Below are 23240 nucleotides of genomic sequence, written 5' to 3'. Positions count from 1 at the left end.
TCATGAGCTGCAGAATGGATGTTGTGTTACCAGGCATGATCATTAACCTCTTTGTTCATCTCCACCAGAGCTCTTGGGTGTCCAGGTGTCTTGCGAATGAACAGTCATATTTTGAAAGTAACTTTTTTCTGAGCAGTAGATCTCAACAGTAGGCTTAAAATGTTCAGTAAACTGTGTTGTCAACTGATGTGCTGTCATCCAGGCTTTGTAAAACCTATAATGGAAAAGAATCTAAAGCTATACAGCTGAAACTAACATAATATTGTAAATCAACTAGGGTTAAATAAAATAAATAAAAGAAAAAGCCTAATTCTTAAGGGCCCTAGGCTTTCAGATGGTAAAAGAGCACTGGATTCAGCTTCATGTCACCAGCTGCATTAGGGAGTCAGCCAGTCCTCTGAAGCTTTGAAACCAAGTACTGACTCCTCCTCTAGCTGTGGAAGTCCCAGACGGCATCTTCTTCCAATATAAGTCTGTTTCATCTACATTCTATTCAGACCACTAGAACTTTCTCCGTAGCAGCAGTAAGGTCATTTCAGTTTCTTATCGTTTGTGTGCTGACTAGAGCAGCACTTTAATTTCCTTCAAGAACCTTCTTTTGTACCCGCTTCTTGGCTGTATGGCACAAGAGGCCTGGCTTTAGGCCTCTCTTAGTTTTCGACATGCCTTCCTTACTAAGCTTAATTATCTAACTTCTGATTTAAAGTAAGAGACATGTGACTCTCCCTTTGACTTGACTACTAGAGGCTGTTGTAAGGCTGTTAATTGGCCTCTTTTCAGCATTGCTGTGTCTCAGGGAACAGGGAGGCCCGAGGAGAAGGGGCGGGGGGGGGGAATGGCCAGCCCATGGAGCCGTCAGAACACACACATTTATCAAGTAAGGTTGCCATCTCATATGGGCATGGTGTGTAGTGCCCTCAAACAATCACAAGTACCACATCAAAGATCACCGATCATAGATCACCATAATAAAAATAATACTAATGGAGACGTTTGAACCGTTGCCAGAGTTACTACCAAACCATGATACAGAGAGGAAGTGAGCAAATGCTGTTGGGAAGATGGTGCCAATAGGTTGGCTCAATGCAAGGTTGCCACAAACCCTCAATTTGTGAAAAGCACGGTAACTGTAAAATGGGGACTGCTAGTAACATTTGTAAAAAGCACGGTAACTGTAAAATGGGGACTGCTAGTAACATTTCTGAATGTCTTACCAGGCCATCGAGCTGTGTACATCGGTGTTCACGTTCCGTTTAGTAAAGAGAGTCGCCGGCGTCATAGGCATCGTGGACACAAGCATCACCATCGGAGGAGAAAAGACAAGGACTCGGACAGAGAGGATGGAAGGGAGTCTCCTTCTTATGGTGAGAGAGGTGGGAGGTTCTCCACTCACGCTTAAGGCTCTCTCCTGAGAATTGTAACTAAACATGTCCTCCAAAAAATCATATTTCTGTAATTTAGACAGTATATGCATTGAGGAATAGTAATTGAAGTAAGAATATTTTTTTCTTTAAGAAAAATGCTTAGTTTATAGCTTAAGCTCTACTTGAGGTGGGTGAAAAAAGTAAAGGATTTTGGTTTCTTTATTGTATTCTAGCCTTGGAACTGTAAATGTTGAGGTTTGGCTCTTCAAATTCAATTTAGGAGGATTTCTATTTCCTTTTCTCTATTATATGTTTCATTGTTTACATATGCAGTAAACAAATATCTAGAATCCCTAGGCTCCTGGAAGAGATTGAAATTGTTTCTTTCTTTCTTTTTTTTTTTGGTGTGCTTCTGTAGCAGTCTTTTATTTATTTATTTATTTATTTATTTTCATTTATTTTTATTAGTTGAGGCTAATTACTTTACAGTATTGTAGTGGTTTTTGCCATACATTGACATGAATCAGCCATGGATTTACATGTGTTCCCCATCCTGAACCCCCCTTCCCACCTCCCTCCCCATCCCATCCTTCTGGGTCATCCCAGTGCACCAGCCCTGAGCACTTGTCTCATGCATCTAACCTGGAGTGGTGATCTGTTTTAAACTTGATAATATACATGTTTCAGTGGTATTCTCTCAGATCATCCCACCCTCGCCTTCTCCCAGAGAGTTCAAAAAGGACACTATTAGATGGAGAAATATACCGTGTTCATGGATTGGAAGAATCAATATTGTGAAAATGAGTATACTACCCAAAACAATCTATAGATTCAATGCAGTCCCTGTGAAGCTACCAATGGTATTCTTCACAGAACTAGAACAAATAATTTCACAATTTGTATGGAAATACAAAACCCCCAAATAGCCAAAGCAATTTTGTTTTCATTTTTAAGTACATGTTTTGACCAGAAGATTTTATCCCTTAGTCTGGATTACTTGGTTTTCTGTGGGGAAAAAAAAGAGTGCTTTGATTAGATAGTTTTGTCTTTAGAAAGACAGACTTTTTGTTTGAGAGCAGATCAATAAAGAAGTGCCAGCAGACACAGTAAATGTTGGGAATCTTAGGGAAAAAAGCATATAGTAGAGGAAAGAAAATTAATAATATCTGATAATGACAATTGCCAGTTATTTAAGCGGCCCTGAGAGCTGGAAAGGGGAGAACCAGAAAGAATAGCTGTGCAGCTTGATCAGGACCTTAGACATGCACTCAGTTGACATCCAGGGCATCACTGGTTTTTGAGGACATCATGGCCCTTGTGGCTGTCTACACCATAGATCCTGTGTGTGTGCTCTCAGGAGCTAAGTGAGCTGCACCCCATGGGCACTTGTGTGCTCTGCTAAAAAAAAGTTTTGTTGAAGAGTGAGAGAATTACTGCATATTATACAACTTATGTCACAATTGAAAGAAGGGAAATACTGATGGGCTAGTAAAATACTAACTGCCATTTCTGTGAAGTATTCCACAAAGCCCTTGACATATGCCCTTTGATTTAATCTTCTCAGCATTTAAAAACTAAAGATTGGTATTATTGTTTTCATTGTATAGATGAGAAGCCTCAACTTAGAGAGGCTACATGACGGGAATCTCTTCTCCAGTCCTAAGAGATACTGACAGCCTGATAAACTCTTATCAATATTAAGTGGTCGAATAGCCAAGAAAGATAACGTCACTAGCAAAGGGAAAGTCGATGCTCATTTTCGAAAGGATCACTGGTGGACTTTGATGCTATTGGTAGTTGAGAAGTATCTTGCTGGGCTTCCCAGGTGGCTCAGGGGTAGGGAATCTGCCTGCCAAGCAGGAGATCTGGGTTCAGTCCCTGGGTCGGAGCACCCCCGGGAGAAGGAAATGGCAACCCACTCCAGTATTCTCATCTGGAGAATCTGGTGGGCAGAGGAGTGTGGCAGGCTCCTTGGGGTGGCAAAGAGTCAGATGTGACTGAGCAACAAGTATTCTGCTGTTCCATGTGACGGTCCATCCAGTTTAGAATATCTTACTTTGTGAGTAGATGAATATGCTTCTTTATTTCATTCTGAGTAAAAAGGTACACGATAATTTTTAATAGAAAATTTTTTTACTAAATTATGTTTTTATGTTCACCTGGCTAGGTGGTTTAATGTTTATGCTGAGTTCTGACATTTGAAGTCTAAATATAGTGGTTTGAAAAATATATTTGGTAGAGAAAATATTTGTGACTTTTTCATAGAGTTATTATGCCTAGAAAAGTTTTATGTTACAGAGGTGGGTTTATTTTGGTTTCAACTGCCCGTCTATATCCTAGATTGCTATGAATGAGGTGGCTTCTTTCTTCCCCTGACTCTCTAAAAAGAGATTATGCTTGTCTGCTGCTTCTGGACATGATGGAGTAATAGGAATTGAGTTTGCCTTCCAACTGTAAATAGCTAGAGAACTGCACAAAGTGTTTGAAGTAGTAGTTTTCAGACATGGGACGACAGGCAGCCTAGGACGCTGAGCTCTCAGAGGGGAAGCGGCGAGCTGGGCCCTGTGGTTCCTGAACTTGTCAAGCAAGGTGGTTCCCAGGCTACAACCTGAGGAGCCGGGACAGAGCCTCGCAGCTCTCAGGGCTGAGCAGATGGGCTGGGGTTGGGGAGGCCTAAGGTGTTAGCTGAGCGCCGAAGAATTGATGCTTTTGAACTGTAGTGTTGGAGAAGACTCTTGAGAGTCCCTTGGACAGCAAGGAGATCCAACCAGTCCATCCTAAAGGAGATCCATCCTGGGTGTTCATTGGAAGGACTGATGCTGAAGCAGAAACTCCAATATTTTGGCCACCTCATGTGAAGAGTTGACTCATTGGAAAAGACCCTGATGCTGGGAGGGATTGGGGGCAGGAGGAGAAGGGGACGACAGAGGATGAGATGGCTGGATGGCATCACTGACTCGATGGACATGGGTTTGAGTAAGCTCCAGGAGTTGGTGATGGACAGGGAGGCCTGGTGTGCTGCGATTCATGGGGTCATAAAGAGTCGGACACGACTGAGTGACTGAACTGAACTGAAGGTGTTAGCATTTAAGATGTAGAGTGCCAGAGAATAGAGAGCTGCACACAGAGAGGGTTCCAAAGGTCTGAAAAAGGCACTTCTCAGTCTTCGGCTGAATGCTCATGTGGATGTGTGTGACAGAAAACTGTCTGAGGCTTGCAGATCGCCTTCAGAAAGCAGTTACAGTAAGTAGTTCCTGGATTTCACACAAAAACTAGGTATAGGATGTGTTCCCACCATTCTGATGGTAGAGGTCTCAGAAGGGTATTGACTCAGTAGTAGGTCTAAATCAGTTTTACACTCAAGACTGCAGTGAATCTACTAAAAAAATTTTTTTAAGTAGGTCTTGAAAGAATTAAATTGACCTCGAGTTTCTGTATGTCAGAACAAAGTCTAGTACTACTGAAAGAAATGCAGTAAAACCTAGCATTTAACCATGTAAAGTGCACAATATCTGACATTCACAACTTACTTGAAATATAGTGAAGTAGGAAAGTAGGTGTAACTAAGAGAAAAATAAATCAGTAGGAACAGATCCAGAAATCACAGACTTAATAGAATTCTAAAGCAAGCATGTTAAAGCAGCATAATAAATACTCTTTATATGATCAAAGGGAGAGAGAAAAATAGACTGATGAGGAGGGAGGCTGAAAATATATGAAAGTCCCAAATGGAACTTCTACATGTGAAAAATATAGTATCTGAAGTGAATAGTATGCCCGATAAGATTAACAGATGATTTGACATTACAGAACAAGAAAGATTAGTGATTTTTTTAAAGAGATTGTGATAGAAACTAATCAAAATGAAACACACAAAAAAGCTGAAAAACCAATAAACAGCATCAATAATTTGTCAGACAATATCAGTTCAGGTAGTCTAACATGTATATAATTGGAGTGCCAGAAAAATTTCCAAAAGTAATTAAAACTCTGAAACAGGTCCAAGGAATTCAGCAAAGCCCAAGGAGAAGAAACATGAAGAAAACCACCCAAAATCACAAGTATCAAACTGTTGAAACCAAGATGTAACAGTCCTAAATAGCTTCAAAATCCGTGAAGCAAAAACTGATAAAATTGGAAAGAGAGAAATCGACAAGTGTAGTTGGAAATAACAGCTCTCCTTCCTCAATAATGGATAGAACAAGTGAACAAAAAATAAGTAAGATATGGAAAACCTAAGTAACACTGTCAGGTTGATAGTCACATGCATAGAACTCAACCACAGCAAAATATACATTCTTTACAAGTGCATATCAAAGATTTACCAAGATCATATTCTAGGCCATAAAACAAGTCAGTACATTTGAAAGGACTGAAAATATATTCTCTGACCACAATAGAATTAAACTAGGAATATACTGAGGTAAATACCCAGATATTTGGAAATTAAATGCAAAGCTTCTCAGTAACTCATGGGTTAATGATGCAATCACAATACTCATGGGTTAATGATGCAATCACAATAGAAATTAGAAAGTATCTTGAATTCATGAAAATGAAAACCCAGTGTAGGCAGTATCTGAGAGGACATTCTTCAAAGTGAGGACATAGTTCTGACATGCACAGGTTTCATTTAGCATGGCTCTCTGCAAAGTGAGGATGTCTATATTTTGAAGTTTTTCAGGTGTGGCTGAAGCAGTGCTTAGAAAAAAATGTATAGCATTTTATCTTAATATTAGAAAAAAGGAAAGACCTAATCAGTGATTTAAGCTTGTAACTTAAGAAATTGAAGGAACAAATAGAGCAAATTAAACCAAAATATGGAAAAGAAATAATTGAAAAGAAAGCAAAAATGAATTAAATAAAAATTAGACCAATATTAGCAAAAATCAATTTGACTAAAATCTGGTTCTTTGAAAAGATCAATAAAATTGATAAATCTAAACAGCCAGACTGATCATGTGAGGGGGAAGAAAGATACAAATGACCAGCACCAGAAATTTTCAGTACAGATTCTACAGATATTAAAGACTATAGAGGGAGTATTATGAATGATTCTGTGCCAACAAAATTGATACTTCAGATTAAATGAGGAAGTTTCTTAGGATTACATGCTCTTAATCAGAAATGGGTAACTTGAATTACCCTGCATGTAGAAAAAGAAATTAAATTTGTAGTCTCAAACATTCCATAATGAAAATTTACTTTCCCATACATAGCAACATATAAAAGTAAGAAATAACACACACTCTGCCAGATTTTTGAAGATGACAAAACTAGGAATAGCAAACTAGGAATATTAGAAAACTTCCTCACTTCCCAGTCATCTTGTGAAGCCAGCATTACCCTGGTACCAAAACTTGATAAAGATGTTACGAGAGAATAAAACTGCACACTAATTACTTCTCAGAAATGTAGATTCAGAAGTCCTCAAGAAAATAAACACATCTTTTTTCCACCAATATTTAAGAGACCTAATCCATCATGACAGCACTTTGCTGAGTGGTGGCCCCCACCTTGTCTGCGTCCCAAATCTCTGGAATCTGAGTGTTAACCTTATTTAGCAAAGGTGAATTTACAGATGTGACTAAATTAGAGGATTTTGAGTAGTGGAGATCATGCTCAATTAATGGAGATGGGCCAGATTTAATCACAAGGAGTCAGAAGATCAAAGGAGACAGTGGTGGTATTGATACAGTGGGGAGGGGTCCAAACCCCGGGAATGTGGGCAACCTCCAGAAGCAGGAACCTCCAGGGAGAACCATCCCCATGGTTTTAGCCCTGCATAAAACCCATTTTGGACTTATGGTCTCCACAACTATAAGAGAATAAACTTGTGTTATTTAAGCCACTGAATTTGTGGCAATTGACTATAGCCGCAATAGGAAATTGATAAACAAGTGGAAATTCAGGGTCGTTTTAAAATTTAAACATCTATCAATGTAAACTTATTAACAGTATAAACCAGAAAAACCCCATGTAATCATATCAATAAGACAGAAAAATTCCACCCCCATTCATGATAAAATTCCCCTAACATACTAGGAATATTAAGAAACTTCCTGCTCGAGGAGCCAAGATGGCGGAGGAGTAGGACGGAGAGACCACTTTCTCTCCTAGAAATTCTTCAAAAAAAATAACTCTACGCAGAGCAAACTTCACAAAACAACTTCTGATCGCTAGCTGAGGTCATCAGGCGCCCAGAAAAGCAGCCCATTGTCTTCGAAAGGAGGTAGGACAAAATATAAAAGATAAAAAGCGAGACAAAAGAGCTAAGGACTGAGATCCGTCCCGGGGAAGGGACTTAATAGAGGACGTTCCCAGACACCAGGAAACCCTCGCACTGGCGGGCCTGGGGGAAGTGTTGGAATCTCAAGAGTTTGAATCTGACTGGGAGGGATACAATAAATAAAACCCACAGATTACGAGCCTAAAAGCAACTCCCAGCAGAAAAGTACCCCAGACGCCCGCATCCGCCACCAGCAAGTGGGGGCGGAACGGAGAGGAGCGGGCGGCATTACTTGGGGCTGGATCCGGGCCTGAGCGCCCTGAGGACAATCAGAGGGAGCTTTTGTGAGTTGCCAACTTGAACTGTGGGAGAGCAAAGAGAGAGAAAATTAACCAGCCCGAACACACTGCCGGCCGTTCGCAGAACAAAGGGACCGAGATTCTGGGCGGCCGAAGTCCGCCGGGAGGGTCGTGGCGAGACGGAGGGCGCGGGCGCCCGACCGGCGCGGGCGGGAACTGGGGCTGGGGACGCGGAGGGCAGAGGGTGCAAACGCCCGACCGGCGCGGGCGGGGACTGAGACTGGGATCACGCAGGGCAGAAGACGCGCCGCACCCGGGGAGAGAGCGCCCGTCAGGCGCCTGGCTGCCTGGGCCGCTCGGGGGGCGTGGGGCCGGAGCGCGGGCCCAGCTTTGTGCGCCGCGCTTTTGTGAATCGCCCGAGGGCTGGAGCCGCGCGCAGCTTGGCGCGCGCTTCAGACAGAGCAGCCCGGAGCCTGAGCAGCGCAGACCGAGAAAAGAGCGCAAGCCTCTCCCTGGAGCACCGGCCCCTCCCCGCACAGCCCCTCCCTGCACAGCCCCTCCCCGCAGCGCAACGGAACTAGCTACCTGAATAGGAATCCACCTCCGCCCACTGTGTCAGGGCGGAAATTAGGCGCGGAAGAGACCGGCAACAGAACCCAAATAAACAAAGGGAACCGCTTCAGAAGGGACCGGTGCAACAGATTAAAATCCCTGAAGAAACCACCAACTGACTACAACGGAAGGGCCTGTAGATATTGAGAAGTGTAAGCTGGAACGAGGAGCTATCTGAAGCTGAGCCGAACCCACACTGACCGCAACAGCTCCAGAGAAATTCCTAGATATATTTTTTCTTTTTCTTTTTTTTTTTCTTTTTTCTTGGTTCTCTTTTATTTTCCTTTAAAAATTCCCTATTACTCCCCCATTACTCCTTAACTTTCATTTTCATAGATTTGTACGATTTTTTTTAATTAGGCAAAACAATTTTTTTTCTCTTTCTTTTTTTTCTTTTCTTTTTTCTTCTCTTCTCTTTTCTCTTTTTCTTTTTCTCTGATTTCTTTTAAAGCCCTCTAGCACTCCTTTTACTATGCCTTAATCTTCATTTTCAATACACTATAACCTTGCAGAAGAAAGAGAGAAAAAAAAAAAAAGAAGAAGAGAAGCCCTATTTTTATACCAAACTTCATATATATTTCTAAAATTTCTTTTGTATGTTTGGGTTTTTGTTTTTAATATAGTATTTTTAAGAGTCTAACCTCTACTCTAGATTTTTAATTTTTGTTTTTCAGTATATGATATAAATTGTGAACATTTAAGAATCCAATATTCAGCTCCCATTTTTATTCAGGAGTGTGTTGATTACTCTCTCCCAATCTTGACTCTGTTTTCTACCTCAGAACACCTCTATTTCCTCCTTTCCCCTTCTCTTCCCAATCCAATTCTGTGAATCTTTGTGGGTGTCTGGGCTACGGAGAACACTCTGGGATCAGACAACTTCGTAGATCTGTCTCTCTCCTCTTGAGTCCCCCTCTTTCTCCTCCTGCCCATCTCTATCTCCCTCCTCCCTCTCCTCTTCTCCATGTAACTCGGTGAACCTCTCTGGGTCGCCCTAACGGGGGAGAAACTTTCCACCATTAACCTAGAAGTTTTATTATCAGTGCTGTATAGTTGGAGAAGTCCTGAGACTACAGGAAGAATAAAACTGAAATCCAGAGGCAGGAGACTTAAGCCCAAAACCTGAGAACACCAGAAAACTCCTGACTACATGGATCTTTAAGTAATAAGTGACCGTACAAAAGCCTCCATACCTGCACCGAAACCAGCCACCACCCAAGACCCAATAAGTTTTAGAGCACGACATACCACGCAAATTCTCCAGCAACGCAGGAACATTGCCCTGAACGTCAACATACAGACTGCCCAAGGTCACACCTAACACATAGACCCATCTCAAAACTCATTACTGGGCACTCCATTGCTATCCAAAGAGAAGAAATCAAGATCCGCACACCAGAACACTGACGCAAGCTTCGCTAATCAGGAAACCTTGACAAGCCAATCGTCTAACCCCACCCACTGGGTAAAACCTCCACAATAAAAAGGAACCACAGACCTCCAGAATACAGAAAGCCCACTCCAGACACAGCAATCTAAACAAGATGAAAAGGCAGAGAAATACCCAACAGGTAAAGGAACATGAAAAAAGCCCACCAAGTCAAACAAAAGAGGAGGAGATAGGGAATCTACCTGAAAGAGAATTCAGAATAATGATAATAAAAATGATCCAAAATCTTGAAAGCAAAATGGAGGTACAGATAAATAGCCTGGAGACAAAGATTGAAAAGATGCAAGAAATGTTTAATAAAGATCTAGAAGAAATAAAAAAGAGTCAATTAAAAATGAATAATGCAATGAATGAGATCAAAAACACTCTGGAGGGAACCAAGAGTAGAATAACGGAGAGAGAAGATAGGATAAGTGAGGTAGAAGATAGAATGGTGGAAATAAATGAAGCAGAGAGGAAAAAAGAAAAAAGGATCAAAAGAAATGAGGACAACTTCAGGGACCTCTGGGACAATGTGAAATGCCCCAACATTCTAATCATAGGAGTCCCAGAAGAAGAAGACAAAAAGAAAGGCCATGAGAAAATACTCGAGGAGATAATAGCTGAAAACTTCCCTAAAATGGGGAAGGAAATAGCCACCCAAGTCCAAGAAACCCAGAGAGTCCCAAACAGGATAAACCCAAGGCGAAACACCCCAAGACACATATTAATCAAATTAACAAAGATCAAACACAAAGAACAAATACTAAAAGCAGCAAGGGAGAAACAACAAATAACACACAAAGGGATTCCTATAAGGATAACAGCTGACCTATCAATAGAAACCCTCCAGGCCAGAAGGGAATGGCAGGACATACTGAAAGTAATGAAAGAGAATAACCTACAACCTAGATTACTGTACCCAGCAAGGATCTCATTCAGATATGAAGGAGAATTCAAAAGCTTTACAGACAAGCAAAAGCTGAGAGAATTCAGCACCACCAAACCAGCTCTTCAACAAATGCTAAAGGATCTTCTCTAGACAGGAAATGCAGAAAGGTTGTATAAACGTGAACCCAAAACAACAAAGTAAATGGCAACGGGTCCACACCTATCAATAATTACCTTAAATGTAAATGGGTTGAATGCCCCAACCAAAAGACAAAGATTGACTGAATGGATACAAAAACAAGACCCCTATATATGCTGTCTACAACAGACCCACCTCAAAACAAGGGACACATACAGATTGAAAGAGAAGGGCTGGAAAAAAATATTTCACGCAAACGGAGACCAAAAGAAAGCAGGAGTCGCAATACTCATATCAGATAAAATAGACTTTCAAATAAAGGATGTGAAAAGAGACAAGGAAGGACACTACATAATGATCAAAGGATCAATACAAGAAGAAGATATAACAATTATAAATATATATGCACTCAACTTAGGAGCACCGCAATATGTACGGCAAACACTAACGAGTATGAAAGAGGAAATTAATAGTAACACAATAATAGTGGGAGACTTTAATACCCCACTCACAACTATGGATAGATCAACTAAACAGAAAACCAACAAGGAAACACAAACCTTAAATGATACAATGGACCAGCTAGACCTAATTGATATCTATAGGACATTTCACCCCAAAACAATCAACTTCACCTTTTTCTCAAGCGCACACGGAACCTTCTCCAGAATAGATCACATCCTGGGCCATAAATCTGGTCTTGGAAAATTCAAAAAAATTGAAATTATTCCAGTTATCTTTTCTGACCACAGTGCAGTAAGATTAGATCTCAATTACAGGAAAAAAGTTGTTAAAAATTCAAACATATGGAGGCTAAATAACACGCTTCTGAATAACCAACAAATCATAGAAGAAATCAAAAAAGAAATCAAAATATGTATAGAAATAAACGAAAATGAAAACACAACAACGCAAAACCTATGGGACACTGTAAAAGCAGTGCTAAGGGGAAGGTTCATAGCATTACAGGCGCACATCAAGAAACAAGAAAAAAGCCAAATAAATAACCTAACTCTACACCTAAAGCAATTAGAGAAGGAAGAAATGAAGAACCCCAGGGTTAGCAGAAGGAAAGAAATCTTAAAAATTAGGGCAGAAATAAATGCAAAAGAAACTAAAGAGACGATAGCAAAAATCAACAAAGCTAAAAGCTGGTTTTTTGAAAAAATAAACAAAATTGACAAACCATTAGCAAGACTCATTAAGAAACAAAGAGAGAAGAACCAAATTAACAAAATAAGAAATGAAAAGGGTGAGATCACAACAGACAACACTGAATTACAAAGGATCATAAGAGACTACTACCAGCAGCTCTATGCCAATAAAATGGACAACTTGGATGAAATGGACAAATTCTTAGAAAAGTATAACTTTCCAAAACTGAACCAGGAAGAAATAGAAGATCTTAACAGAGCCATCACAAGCAAGGAAATCGAAACTGTAATCAGAAATCTTCCAGCAAACAAAAGCCCAGGACCAGATGGCTTCACAGCTGAATTCTACCAAAAATTTAGAGAAGAGCTAACACCTATCTTACTCAAACTCTTCCAGAAAATTGCAGAAGAAGGTAAACTTCCAAACTCATTCTATGAGGCCACCATCACCCTAATTCCAAAACCAGACAAAGATGCCGCAAAAAAAGAAAACTACAGGCCAATATCACTGATGAACATAGATGCAAAAATCCTTAACAAAATTCTAGCAAACAGAATCCAACAACATATTAAAAAAATCATACACCATGACCAAGTGGGCTTTATCCCAGGAATGCAAGGATTCTTTAATATCCGCAAATCAATCAACGTAATACACCACATTAACAAATTGAAAGATAAAAACCATATGATTATCTCAATAGATGCAGAGAAAGCCTTTGACAAAATTCAACACTCATTTATGATTAAAACTCTCCAGAAAGCAGGAATAGAAGGAACATACCTCAACATAATAAAAGCTATATATGACAAACCCACAGCAAGCATCACCCTCAATGGTGAAAAATTGAAAGCATTTCCTCTGAAATCAGGAACAAGACAAGGATGCCCACTCTCACCACTACTATTCAACATAGTCTTGGAAGTTTTGGCCACAGCAATCAGAGCAGAAAAAGACATAAATGGAATCCAGATAGGAAAAGAAGAAGTGAAACTCTCGCTGTTTGCAGATGACATGATCCTCTACATAGAAAACCCTAAAGACTCTTCCAGAAAATTACTAGAGCTAATTAATGAATATAGTAAAGTTGCAGGATATAAAATTAACACACAGAAATCCCTTGCATTCCTATATACTAACAATGAAAAAACAGAAAGAGAAATTAAGGAAACAATACCATTCACCATTGCAACAAAAAGAATAAAATACTTAGGAGTATATCTACCAAAAGAAACAAAAGACCTATACATAGAAAACTATAAAACACTGATGAAAGAAATCAAAGAGGACACAAACAGATGGAGAAACATACCGTGTTCATGGATTGGAAGAATCAATATTGTCAAAATGGCTATTCTACCCAAAGCAATCTATAGATTCAATGGAATCCCTATCAAGCTACCAACGGTATTTTTCACAGAACTAGAACAAATAATTTCACAATTTGTATGGAAATACAAAAAACCCCGAATAGCCAAAGTAATCTTGAGAAAGAAGAATGGAACTGGAGGAATCAACCTGCCTGACTTCAGGCTCTACTACAAAGCCACAGTCATCAAGACAGTATGGTACTGGCACAAAGACAGAAATATAGATCAATGGAACAGAATAGAAAGCCCAGAGATAAATCCACGAACCTATGGACACCTCATCTTTGACAAAGGAGGCAAGGATATACAATGGAAAAAAGACAATCTCTTTAACAAGTGGGGCTGGGAAAACTGGTCAACCACTTGTAAAAGAATGAAACTAGAACACTTCCTAACACCATACACAAAAATAAACTCAAAATGGATTAAAGATCTAAATGTAAGACCAGAAACTATAAAACTCCTAGAGGAGAACATAGGCAAAACACTCTCCGACATAAATCACAGCAAGATCTTCTATGACCCACCTCCCAGAATATTGGAAATAAAAGCAAAAATAAACAAATGGGACCTAATGAAAATTAAAAGCTTTTGCACAACAAAGGAAACTATAAGTAAGGTGAAAAGACAGCCCTCAGATTGGGAGAAAATAATAACAAATGAGGAAACAGACAAAGGATTAATCTCAAAAATATACAAGCAACTCCTGAAGCTCAATTCCAGAAAAATAAACGACCCAATCAAAAAATGGGCCAAAGAACTAAACAGACATTTCTCCAAAGAAGACATTCAGATGGCTAACAAACACATGAAAAGATGCTCAACATCACTCATTATCAGAGAAATGCAAATCAAAACCACAATGAGGTCCCATTACACGCCAGTCAGGATGGCTGCTATCCAAAAGTGTACAAGCAATAAATGCTGGAGAGGGTGTGGAGAAAAGGGAACCATCTTACACTGTTGGTGGGAATGCAAACTAGTACAGCCACTATGGAAAACAGTGTGGAGATTTCTTAAAAAACTGGAAATAGAACTGCCAAATGACCCAGCAATCCCACTTCTGGGCATACACACTGAGGAATCCAGATCTGAAAGAGACACGTGCACCCCAATGTTCATCGCAGCACTGTTTATAATAGCCAGGACATGGAAGCAACCCAGATGCCCATCAGCAGACGAATGGATAAGGAAGCTGTGGTACATATACACCATGGAATATTATTCAGCCGTTAAAAAGAATTCATTTGAATCAGTTCTAATGAGATGGATGAAACTGGAGCCCATTATACAGAGTGAGGTGAGCCAGAAAGATAAAGAACATTACAGCATACTAACACATATATACGGAATTTAGATAGATAGTAGCGATAACCCTGTATGCAAAACAGAAAAAGAGACACAGAAGTACAGAACAGACTTTTGAACTCTGGGGGAGAACGTGAGGGTGGGATGTTTTGAAAGAACAGCATGTATATTATCTATGGTGAAACAGATCACCAGCCCAGGTGGGATGCATGAGTCAGGTGCTCGGGCCTGGTGCACTGGGAGGACCCTGAGGAGTCGGGTGGAGAGGCAGGAGGGTGGGGGGATCGGGATGGGGAATATGTGTAACTATATGGCTGATTCATGTCAATGTGTGACAAAACCCACTGAAATGTTGTGAAGTGATTGGCCTCCAACTAATAAAATAATATTTAAAAAAAAAAAAAAAAAAAGAAACTTCCTCAGTGTGATAGAGAGCATCTAGAAACGCTGGTGGGAGACTGAAAGTTTTCTCCCCGTAAACTGGGAAAAGGCAGGCTGTCCTCTCACCACTTCTGTTCAGCGTGGCACTGGCACACCTCTCCAGCGGAATAAGGCAAGAAAGAAATGAAATACATCCAGAAGATAAACGAAGATGTGAAATTGTCTTTATTCACAATTACAGAATAACATATGTATCAAATCCTAAGCAATCTACAAAGCTACATGAGTTTAGCAAGGTTGCAGATACAAAATCAGGGTACGGAATCAACTGTATTTCTATATAAGAGCAATGAACAATCAGAAAATGAGGTAAATACTGACACAGTAGCACCAGAAAAATTATTTGGGGATAAATTTCACAAAAGATATGTAAGACCTAACTGTTGAAAGATTCGGGTGTTAGAAGTCCAGTCACACCGTGGTTTTGTCATGTGTTGGTCCCAGAATATTCCTTCATTGTGAAGACCCATGTCATCTGCATACTGTACAGTTTTGCATTTCGTACTCCTCCTCTTCTCCTGTTCTTTATATTTTCCTCTATCTGGCGGTTTTCCTCTTTGGCTAGCTTGTTCTGTTTTCTGTATCTCTTAACCGTGTGTGTTTCTGTCTTGTCCTTAATGCATTCTGTATAACCTCCTCCTTACATCTGTCTTTTCCTTGAACAGTTCTACTTCTAGTCTGCTTTGTAACCTGTTTTAATTTCCCTGTTGGGATTTTAAGTTCCTGGAGGTTTGTTTACTTAGATGTAAATTTTGAATTTGATATCCTCTCTCATATTTGGAAGAATTTGATTTTGTTTTTAATTGATGCTTGTTGTATGCTTATGTTTATTCTGGGGCCCCTGTGGGTTTAAGTTGTTCTGGGCTAGAATGTATGTTAATTTCTCAGTTGGGAATTCTGTACCACACAGATAAACTTGGAGATCATGAGTGGCAGTGACCTGTCCTGCGTCTCTGACCTCAGAGACAGACTTGCTTTTCCATGATCGTAAGAAAAGTTAGTTTTGCGTTTTCTCATCTTTTTTTTTTTTTTTGAAACTCAGGGATTTTTTTTTTTTTTTACTTTTGAACTTAACTACTTATTAATTAACTATTTTATTTATTTATTTAATTAACTATTTTAAATGTTGTATGTTGTCTAACATTTCCATCTATTTTTGGTGAGGGCAAAGTCCTGTTTTATGCACAGTGTTTTCTTGGTTTTAGATGTTGCTTACTTTGTTTTTACAGAAGTTTGTTGAAGATTAGTGTGAGTTATCTTTAACATACTGTTTTTCTTTTTCATTTATAGAGGTGATCTTTCTGTGAAATTCTTTTTTTCTAGATTGTTGGCTCTTATTTCCTTTCAGAATTGTATTATTTTAATAATAATCAGAAGAAATTTGTTTTAATGGAATATATTTGTAACAAAACAGTGAGTAGAGAATTTCCTCACTTTTGGAAATTCTGTATTGAATTTACCTTTGTATTAATTGGGGAAGATTTTTGAGTGTGTGTTTTTAAATTCTGATTTTTGTCAAGACACGCCATCCCAGAGAGTGCAGTTCATCCTCGGCACTGAGGACGATGATGAGGAGCACATCCCCCACGACCTCTTCACAGAGATGGACGAGCTCTGCTACAGGGACGGGGAGGAGTATGAGTGGAAGGAGACGGCCAGGTGCTGACGCTCTTGCTCGAAGCTTCCAGCTGCTGCTTCTTGGTTCCTTTCAGTAATGAAAACATAAGATTGAAATTATGAGACACACGATGCTTTAAAACAATGAGTAGAGAATTTCCTTGGCTCTAGAAATTCAGCATTTAATTTTTCTCTTTATTCTCATAATTTGTTTCATTAAATAATTCTTAATACCATAATAGAACACAAAAGGAATTATGTTAACTGTAGATTTTTGTGTCTTTAATTAGAGAAAAAAATCTGAGGAGACATTTTGCATATTTACAGTTTAAAATAAGATTGGAAGTTGACACGATGGAATTCCAGAGTTTGTTTCTGTAGAGTTACTGTTGTGACAGCTGGAGCAGAGAGGAACTGCCAGATCTAGTGACTCAACATTGCAGACCATTAGCCTAATTTGTGAAAGTGTGCAGAAAAATTTTGTTTGGTGATGGTGATCTTTTTTTCTCTTTATAAGAATATGCTTGCATTTGTCATATTAAACAGAATCATCACTCTTTGTAACATATTTGTATACATTATGCGTTTCAGATGGCTGAAATTTGAAGAGGATGTTGAAGACGGTGGCGACCGGTGGAGTAAACCTTATGTGGCAACTCTTTCTTTACACAGTCTTTTTGAGCTGAGAAGTTGCATCTTAAATGGAACAGTCATGCTGGATATGAGAGCAAGCACTCTCGATGAAATAGCAGGTGACAGCAAAGTGACTTCTTTATGTTTAAATTGCAGTGAAGTTGAGATAAATAAGGAAAATAAAGTGGAATTCTGGACCGTTGATTTGATGGTTACATGTTGAGCTTCCATTCTGTGCAGGGCAGTATGAAGAGTTAGACGTAAATAACCCTTTTTATCCTTGGTAAGTTTGGAGTCTGAAAGATGAACTGAGTCAGATGTAGCTACAGTGTCAAGAAGACTGTGACTAGTGCCGTAAGCAAGATCCAAAGTCTGCTCTTTGGAGGTGCAGAGGAAGGAGCTTTCCGTTTTCTTGTTTCTGGACCGTGGTATCTGGGGAGACCTAGAAGGTACACTAACTGCACCACTTATCCATCGAACGTGAACACATGGCAGCAAGGGGAGGCGGCGTGAGAGGAAGGGAAGTGTTCTAAGGAGGAGGGAAGGGAGAAAGGCTGGAGAGTACCAGCAGTGTGATCTCAGGAGGGCAGTTCTCTGTGAGTACACAGATTTCTTGAGATTTGCAGGAAGATAAGTTAGAGTTGAGTTACAAATGTCCTTGAATTACTGGGTTAAGAAATTGGATTTGATTTGATAGGCATTCTGGTTCTCAGTGATTTTTAAGTACGAGAATATTAACCAGATGTGGAACAACTGACTGTTTCAGTATTGGGAATAGGGTACAACAAGGCTGTATGTTGTCACCTTGTTTATTTAGCTTTCATGCAGAGTGCCACATGTGAAATGCTGGGCTGGATGAATCACAAGTTGAAATTAAGATTGTCAAGAGAAATATCAATGACCTCAGATATGCTAGATGGAGAAGACAATGGCACCCCACTCCAGTACTCTTGCCTGGAGAATCCCATGGACGGAGGAGCCTGGTAGGCTACAGTCCATGGGATCGCTAACGGTCAGACACGACTGAGCGACTTCACTTTTACTTTTCACTTTCATACATTGGAGAAGGAAATGGCAACCCACTCCAGTGTTCTTGCCTGGAGAATCCCAGGGACGGCAGAGCCTGGTGGGCTGCTGTCTATGGGGTCGCACAGAATCAGACACTACTGAAGCGACTTAGCAGCAGCAGCAGCAAATAAGCAGATGATACCATTCTAATGGCAGAAAGTGAAGAGGAACTAAAGAGCCTCTTGATGAGGGTGAAAGAAGAGAATGAAAAAAGCTGGCTTAAAGCTCACCATTCAGAAAACTAAGATCATGGCATCTGATCCTACCGCTTCATGGCAAGTGGAAGGGGAAAAACTGGTAACAGTGACAGATTTGATTTTCTTAGGCTCCAAAATCACTGCAAACAGTGACTGCAGCCATGACACTAAAAGGTGTTTACTTGGAAGGAAAGCTTTGCCGATGAAGGTCCGTCTAGTCAAAGCTGTGGTTTTCCCAGTAGTCATGTATGGCTGTGAGAGTTGGACCATAAAGAAAGCTGAGCACCAAAAAATTGATAATTTCCAATTGTGGTGCTGGACCAGACTCTTGAGAGTCGCTTGGACTGCACGGAGATCAAACTAGTCAATCCTAAAGAAAATCAATCCTGAATATTCACTGGAAGGACTGATGTAGAAGCTCCGATACTTTGGCCACTTGAAGCAAAAAGCCGACTCATTAGAAAAGATCCTGATGCTGAGAAAGATTGAAGGTAAAGTGAGAAAAGGGCGACAGAGGATGAGGTGGTTGAATAGCATCACCAACTCAATGGGCATGAATTTGAGCAAAGTCTGGGAGATAGTGAGGGACAGGGGAGCGTGGTGGGCTACAGTCAGTGAGGTCGCAAAGAGACGGACACAACTGAGCAACTGAACAACAACAGTGATCTTGATGTGTGTCAGCAGGATTATTCTGGGAGGAGGAGGTAGGGTGGCCTTGGACTAGAAGAGGTTAGAAGCCAGGAGGTGGTTTATTTTCTTGGAATGTCTCAGCAAGAAATGCCAGCGACCTGAAGTGTAGCAGGTGGTACCAGTGGAAATGGAGAGATAAAGAACAAAAAGATGCTGTGATGAAGCTACTTGGTCATTAGCTGAAGTTGCTCAAAACCAAAATCAAGTTCAGTAGTAATAAATTTTATAGTGTGACTACCATTATAGTCACCTCGATATAAAAAGAAAAAGCTGTCGTATTTGATCTTCAAGAGAACCGTAAATTTATTAGAATTTCTCAGGCTGGAAATACTTTGATGTTACCAGATTGTTAATTTGATGTTGTGCTGCTAATCTTTAAGTTATCAAAGTCCTTAATTTTCTTGTATTCTATAAATGACTAAAAAAGTGATTTGGGAATTAGAAATATTAAATTTAGATGAATGTAGTATGTCTTACTTTGGCTTTCTAGTGATCACATAATACAGTATATCGTAGTAAATGTATAGTCCAGTTTTCACACATATGGTAGCCTGTAGTTGTGGTTTTACTGTTAGAGTTTACCTGCTAGTTTGATCCCTTACAGTTTTTCTCTGAGGAATCTTAAACAGTTTTGAAAGCTTGACTCTTATTTCAAGTTAGTGGCACTTTTAAAAAATATTTATATCAGTGTGTACTTTGTAAATTAAAAATAGTCCATAAAGTAATTAGCCTCCAACTAATAAAAATAAATGGAAAAAAAAAAAGTCCAGATAACACAGTAACATATAAATTGTTATTGCCGTCAAACCACCCCCCCCCAATTTCCCACACCCACCTCAGAGCCTGGTACATACATCTTCCACAAAGTTACTACTTCATATTTTATCTGTTCAGTTACTTATTGGTTTTCTGCCTCTGGACGAGTGAGAGCAGAAACTCAGTCTGCTTGGTTAATTGCTGTATTCCTAACACATAATAGGTGCTCAGTAAATAGTTAATTATTGAATGAATGAATACAGATATTCATCTACAGTTTTGGAGAAAACTGTGAAGTGAAGGCATAAAATATCTTCATTTCTTAGGAAACCAGTATTATTTAAATATTCAGTTTAACGGAATTTATTATATACGTATCAGTAAAGCACCTTCAGCTATATAGGAAGGCTCTTGGTGTATAACAATAGCTTTTTAATAAATAATAGTATTTATTAAAATCAGAGTCTCTATTAGTATGTTCAGCTTTGTTGGATTGTGTTCATAGTTATCATTATGCATCCATTATTAAATGTTAGAAGAGAATAATGCTTTATAGAACTATGTAAGAGTCTTATTTTCCTGGTAAGATTTCATTTACCATTTATTATATGTTACAGTCATCCAGGTATTGACTTTATTTAGTAACAATGATGATTATCTGTGTATTTTTCTTTGCCTAGATATGGTACTGGACAACATGATTGCCTCTGGCCAGTTGGACGAGTCCATTAGAGAGAATGTCAGAGAAGCCCTTCTAAAGAGGCACCACCATCAGAATGAGAAGAGGTTCACCAGCCGGATTCCCCTAGTTCGATCTTTTGCAGACATAGGCAAGAAACATTCTGACCCTCACTTGCTTGAAAGGAACGGTGAGATAAGTTGTGGTGTCCAATTTTTCTAACACTTTACTAACAGCATTCCAGCTTGTTACAGTTAGCATTTGGAAAAAGAAACTCATTTTTTCTAGATAATTACATAGGTCTTTTATCTTTTTGATTCTTTTTTCAAAAAATAATAGTAGTATTTGTGCATTTAAATATTTCATTTCTGAAATGTCTTTATAATGTGGCATAATTATCTGTAGAAATTACTTAGATGAGAAAATTAATCATTTACTCTGTTAAAATGGGACATTGAAGTGTTGGTAATATTTAAACACTACTGGAGGCTTCGCTCATAGCTCAGTTGGTAAAGAATCTGCCTGCAGTGCAGGACACCCCGGCTCGATTCCTGGGTCAGGAAGATCCCCTGGAGAAGGGAAAGGCTACCCACTCCAGTATTCTAGCCTAGAGAATTCCATGGACTGTATAGTCCATGGGGACGCAAAGAGTCAGACATGACTGAGCGACTTTCGCTTTCTTTCAGACACTACACTGTGCGTGACCCTGATTACTCTCCTCCTTGCTTTTTTGTTTCTGTTCAAGAATTCTTGTATGGTTGATATAAGAGCTGTAAATTGCTATCTATAAATTTAGTTTAATCTTTTGAAAATTCAGTCTTGTGTTTGGACCTTTAATATTAGATTTTTCCTAAGATTTTTTTTCTTCTCCTGAGTAGACTATACTTGCTGGGCATATTTTGGACCTGGTTTGATTTTAATTTTCCCAGCTTTTTGTTGACATAATCTGTAAAAGGTTTTTGTACTTGTTCCTGTTTTATGATGTCTTCGAGTCACGGAGAGTGGCACAGACCCCCGTCCACCCACTGACGGTTCAGCAGTGGGTTGTGGGGAGCTGGGGAGACTGTTCGGGTAGCTGCTCCCCTCTGCCCCTGTCCTACAGCCGGCATGCGGTCACTGCGGCTCTGTTTGGGTCTCAAAGATGTCTCTGATGACAGTGACTCTGGACAACCCAGCCGCAGAGAACTGGGGTTGATCTGCTGCGTCCAGCTGCTGCTGTTACCCAAGGCAGTGAGGGTGACAGTGAGGAGTCGGGGTGGGCCACAAACCTTCCCGCTCATCTTTCTATCTCTGCAGTAAGAGTGTGGCTCTTACGTGCTACACGCACACTCACAGGTGGAGGACTTAGCACATGTAAAGGTAACAGTACTCAGTCTCCTTCTGTGACTCAGTCTAAGATAATTAAGTCCTTTTTCTTCTGAATATTTGATCATTGAAACTCTTTTTCATATATTTAAAACTGCCTTTCTATATTCAAGGGACCTTAAGAATAAAAGAAATCTCTCACGGGCCTAAGTTGAGTTTGAAAGCATGCCATCCATGTCACCGCTTTTTTTCATCTTTCCATGTATTGCATATTTCCTAGTTCAGTAAAGTGAACTCATTTGCCTAGAGAAACCACATTAAATCTTTCTCCTCCATACATAATGGTTCCTGATTATCCTCCAGTTGTCAGTTGGTTCCTTTTAATCATAAGACATTGGCTACTTTCTTGTAGATGCCATTTTAGCTTGGGCATTCTTTTATTTTGGTGTATTACTATAGTTGTAATTTTAACAGTTTTCTGCATCTAGCTTATTTTTTACCTAAATAGTGGTGGTTTATGAAATAATAATATGTGTAATATTTGGGGGATCTCTTGAGCATGTAGTTTTTATTACTTATAGTCCCCCACCTTTTTGGCACCAGGGAACTGGTTTCATGGAAGACAATTTTTCCATGGACCAGGGTTGGGGAGGTGGTTGAGGATACTTCTGAGATGATTCAGGCATGTTACATTTATTGTGTATCTTATTTCTATTATTACTATATCAGCTCCACCTCAGATCATCAGGCATTAGATTCCGGAGGTTCAGGACCCCTGACCCAGATCAGTTGGGATTGTTATATTTCTCATGCTTTTCCTAAAAAAAAATATTGTTCCACTAAGCTACTCTTCATTAGAATAACCTGGTGTTTGAACAATAAGTATACATGATCTTTTGAAATACTCTAGACTTCCTTGTCATTGCTGTTGGTAAAAAATACTTTATTCTTTGCTAGTTAAATTAAACATCATATGTATTTGTTTTAATTTATCTGCTGCATTAGATATGGAAACATATCTTAGGACATTTATTAATATCAGTTAAGATAGTGAGCTC

The 23240-nt window shown here is 39.5% G+C and overlaps 1 protein-coding gene across 8 annotated transcripts in view; it reads left to right on the top strand.

Moving 5' to 3' along the window:
- SLC4A7 (solute carrier family 4 member 7) overlaps nt 1–23240 on the top strand; it is a 123223-nt gene that overhangs the window by 44564 nt on the left and 55419 nt on the right. For 6 of the 8 annotated variants that reach the window (XM_065932899.1, XM_065932897.1, XM_065932901.1 and 3 more), the window contains exons 3-6: nt 1218–1364; nt 16758–16896; nt 17446–17606; nt 20879–21067. In XM_065932899.1, coding sequence (XP_065788971.1) covers nt 1218–1364; nt 16758–16896; nt 17446–17606; nt 20879–21067 — 636 coding nt within the window. The remainder of the gene's footprint in view (nt 1–1217; nt 1365–16757; nt 16897–17445; nt 17607–20878; nt 21068–23240) is intronic. The other 2 variants (XM_065932898.1, XM_065932895.1) reach the window with 1 other exon arrangement.

This window comes from Muntiacus reevesi, chromosome 4 (genome assembly GCF_963930625.1).
Source record: "Muntiacus reevesi chromosome 4, mMunRee1.1, whole genome shotgun sequence".
NCBI classification, from domain to species: domain Eukaryota; kingdom Metazoa; phylum Chordata; class Mammalia; order Artiodactyla; family Cervidae; genus Muntiacus; species Muntiacus reevesi.
The sequence above is the reverse complement of the archived record's forward strand: the minus strand, read 5'-3'. Positions and strand labels throughout refer to the sequence as shown.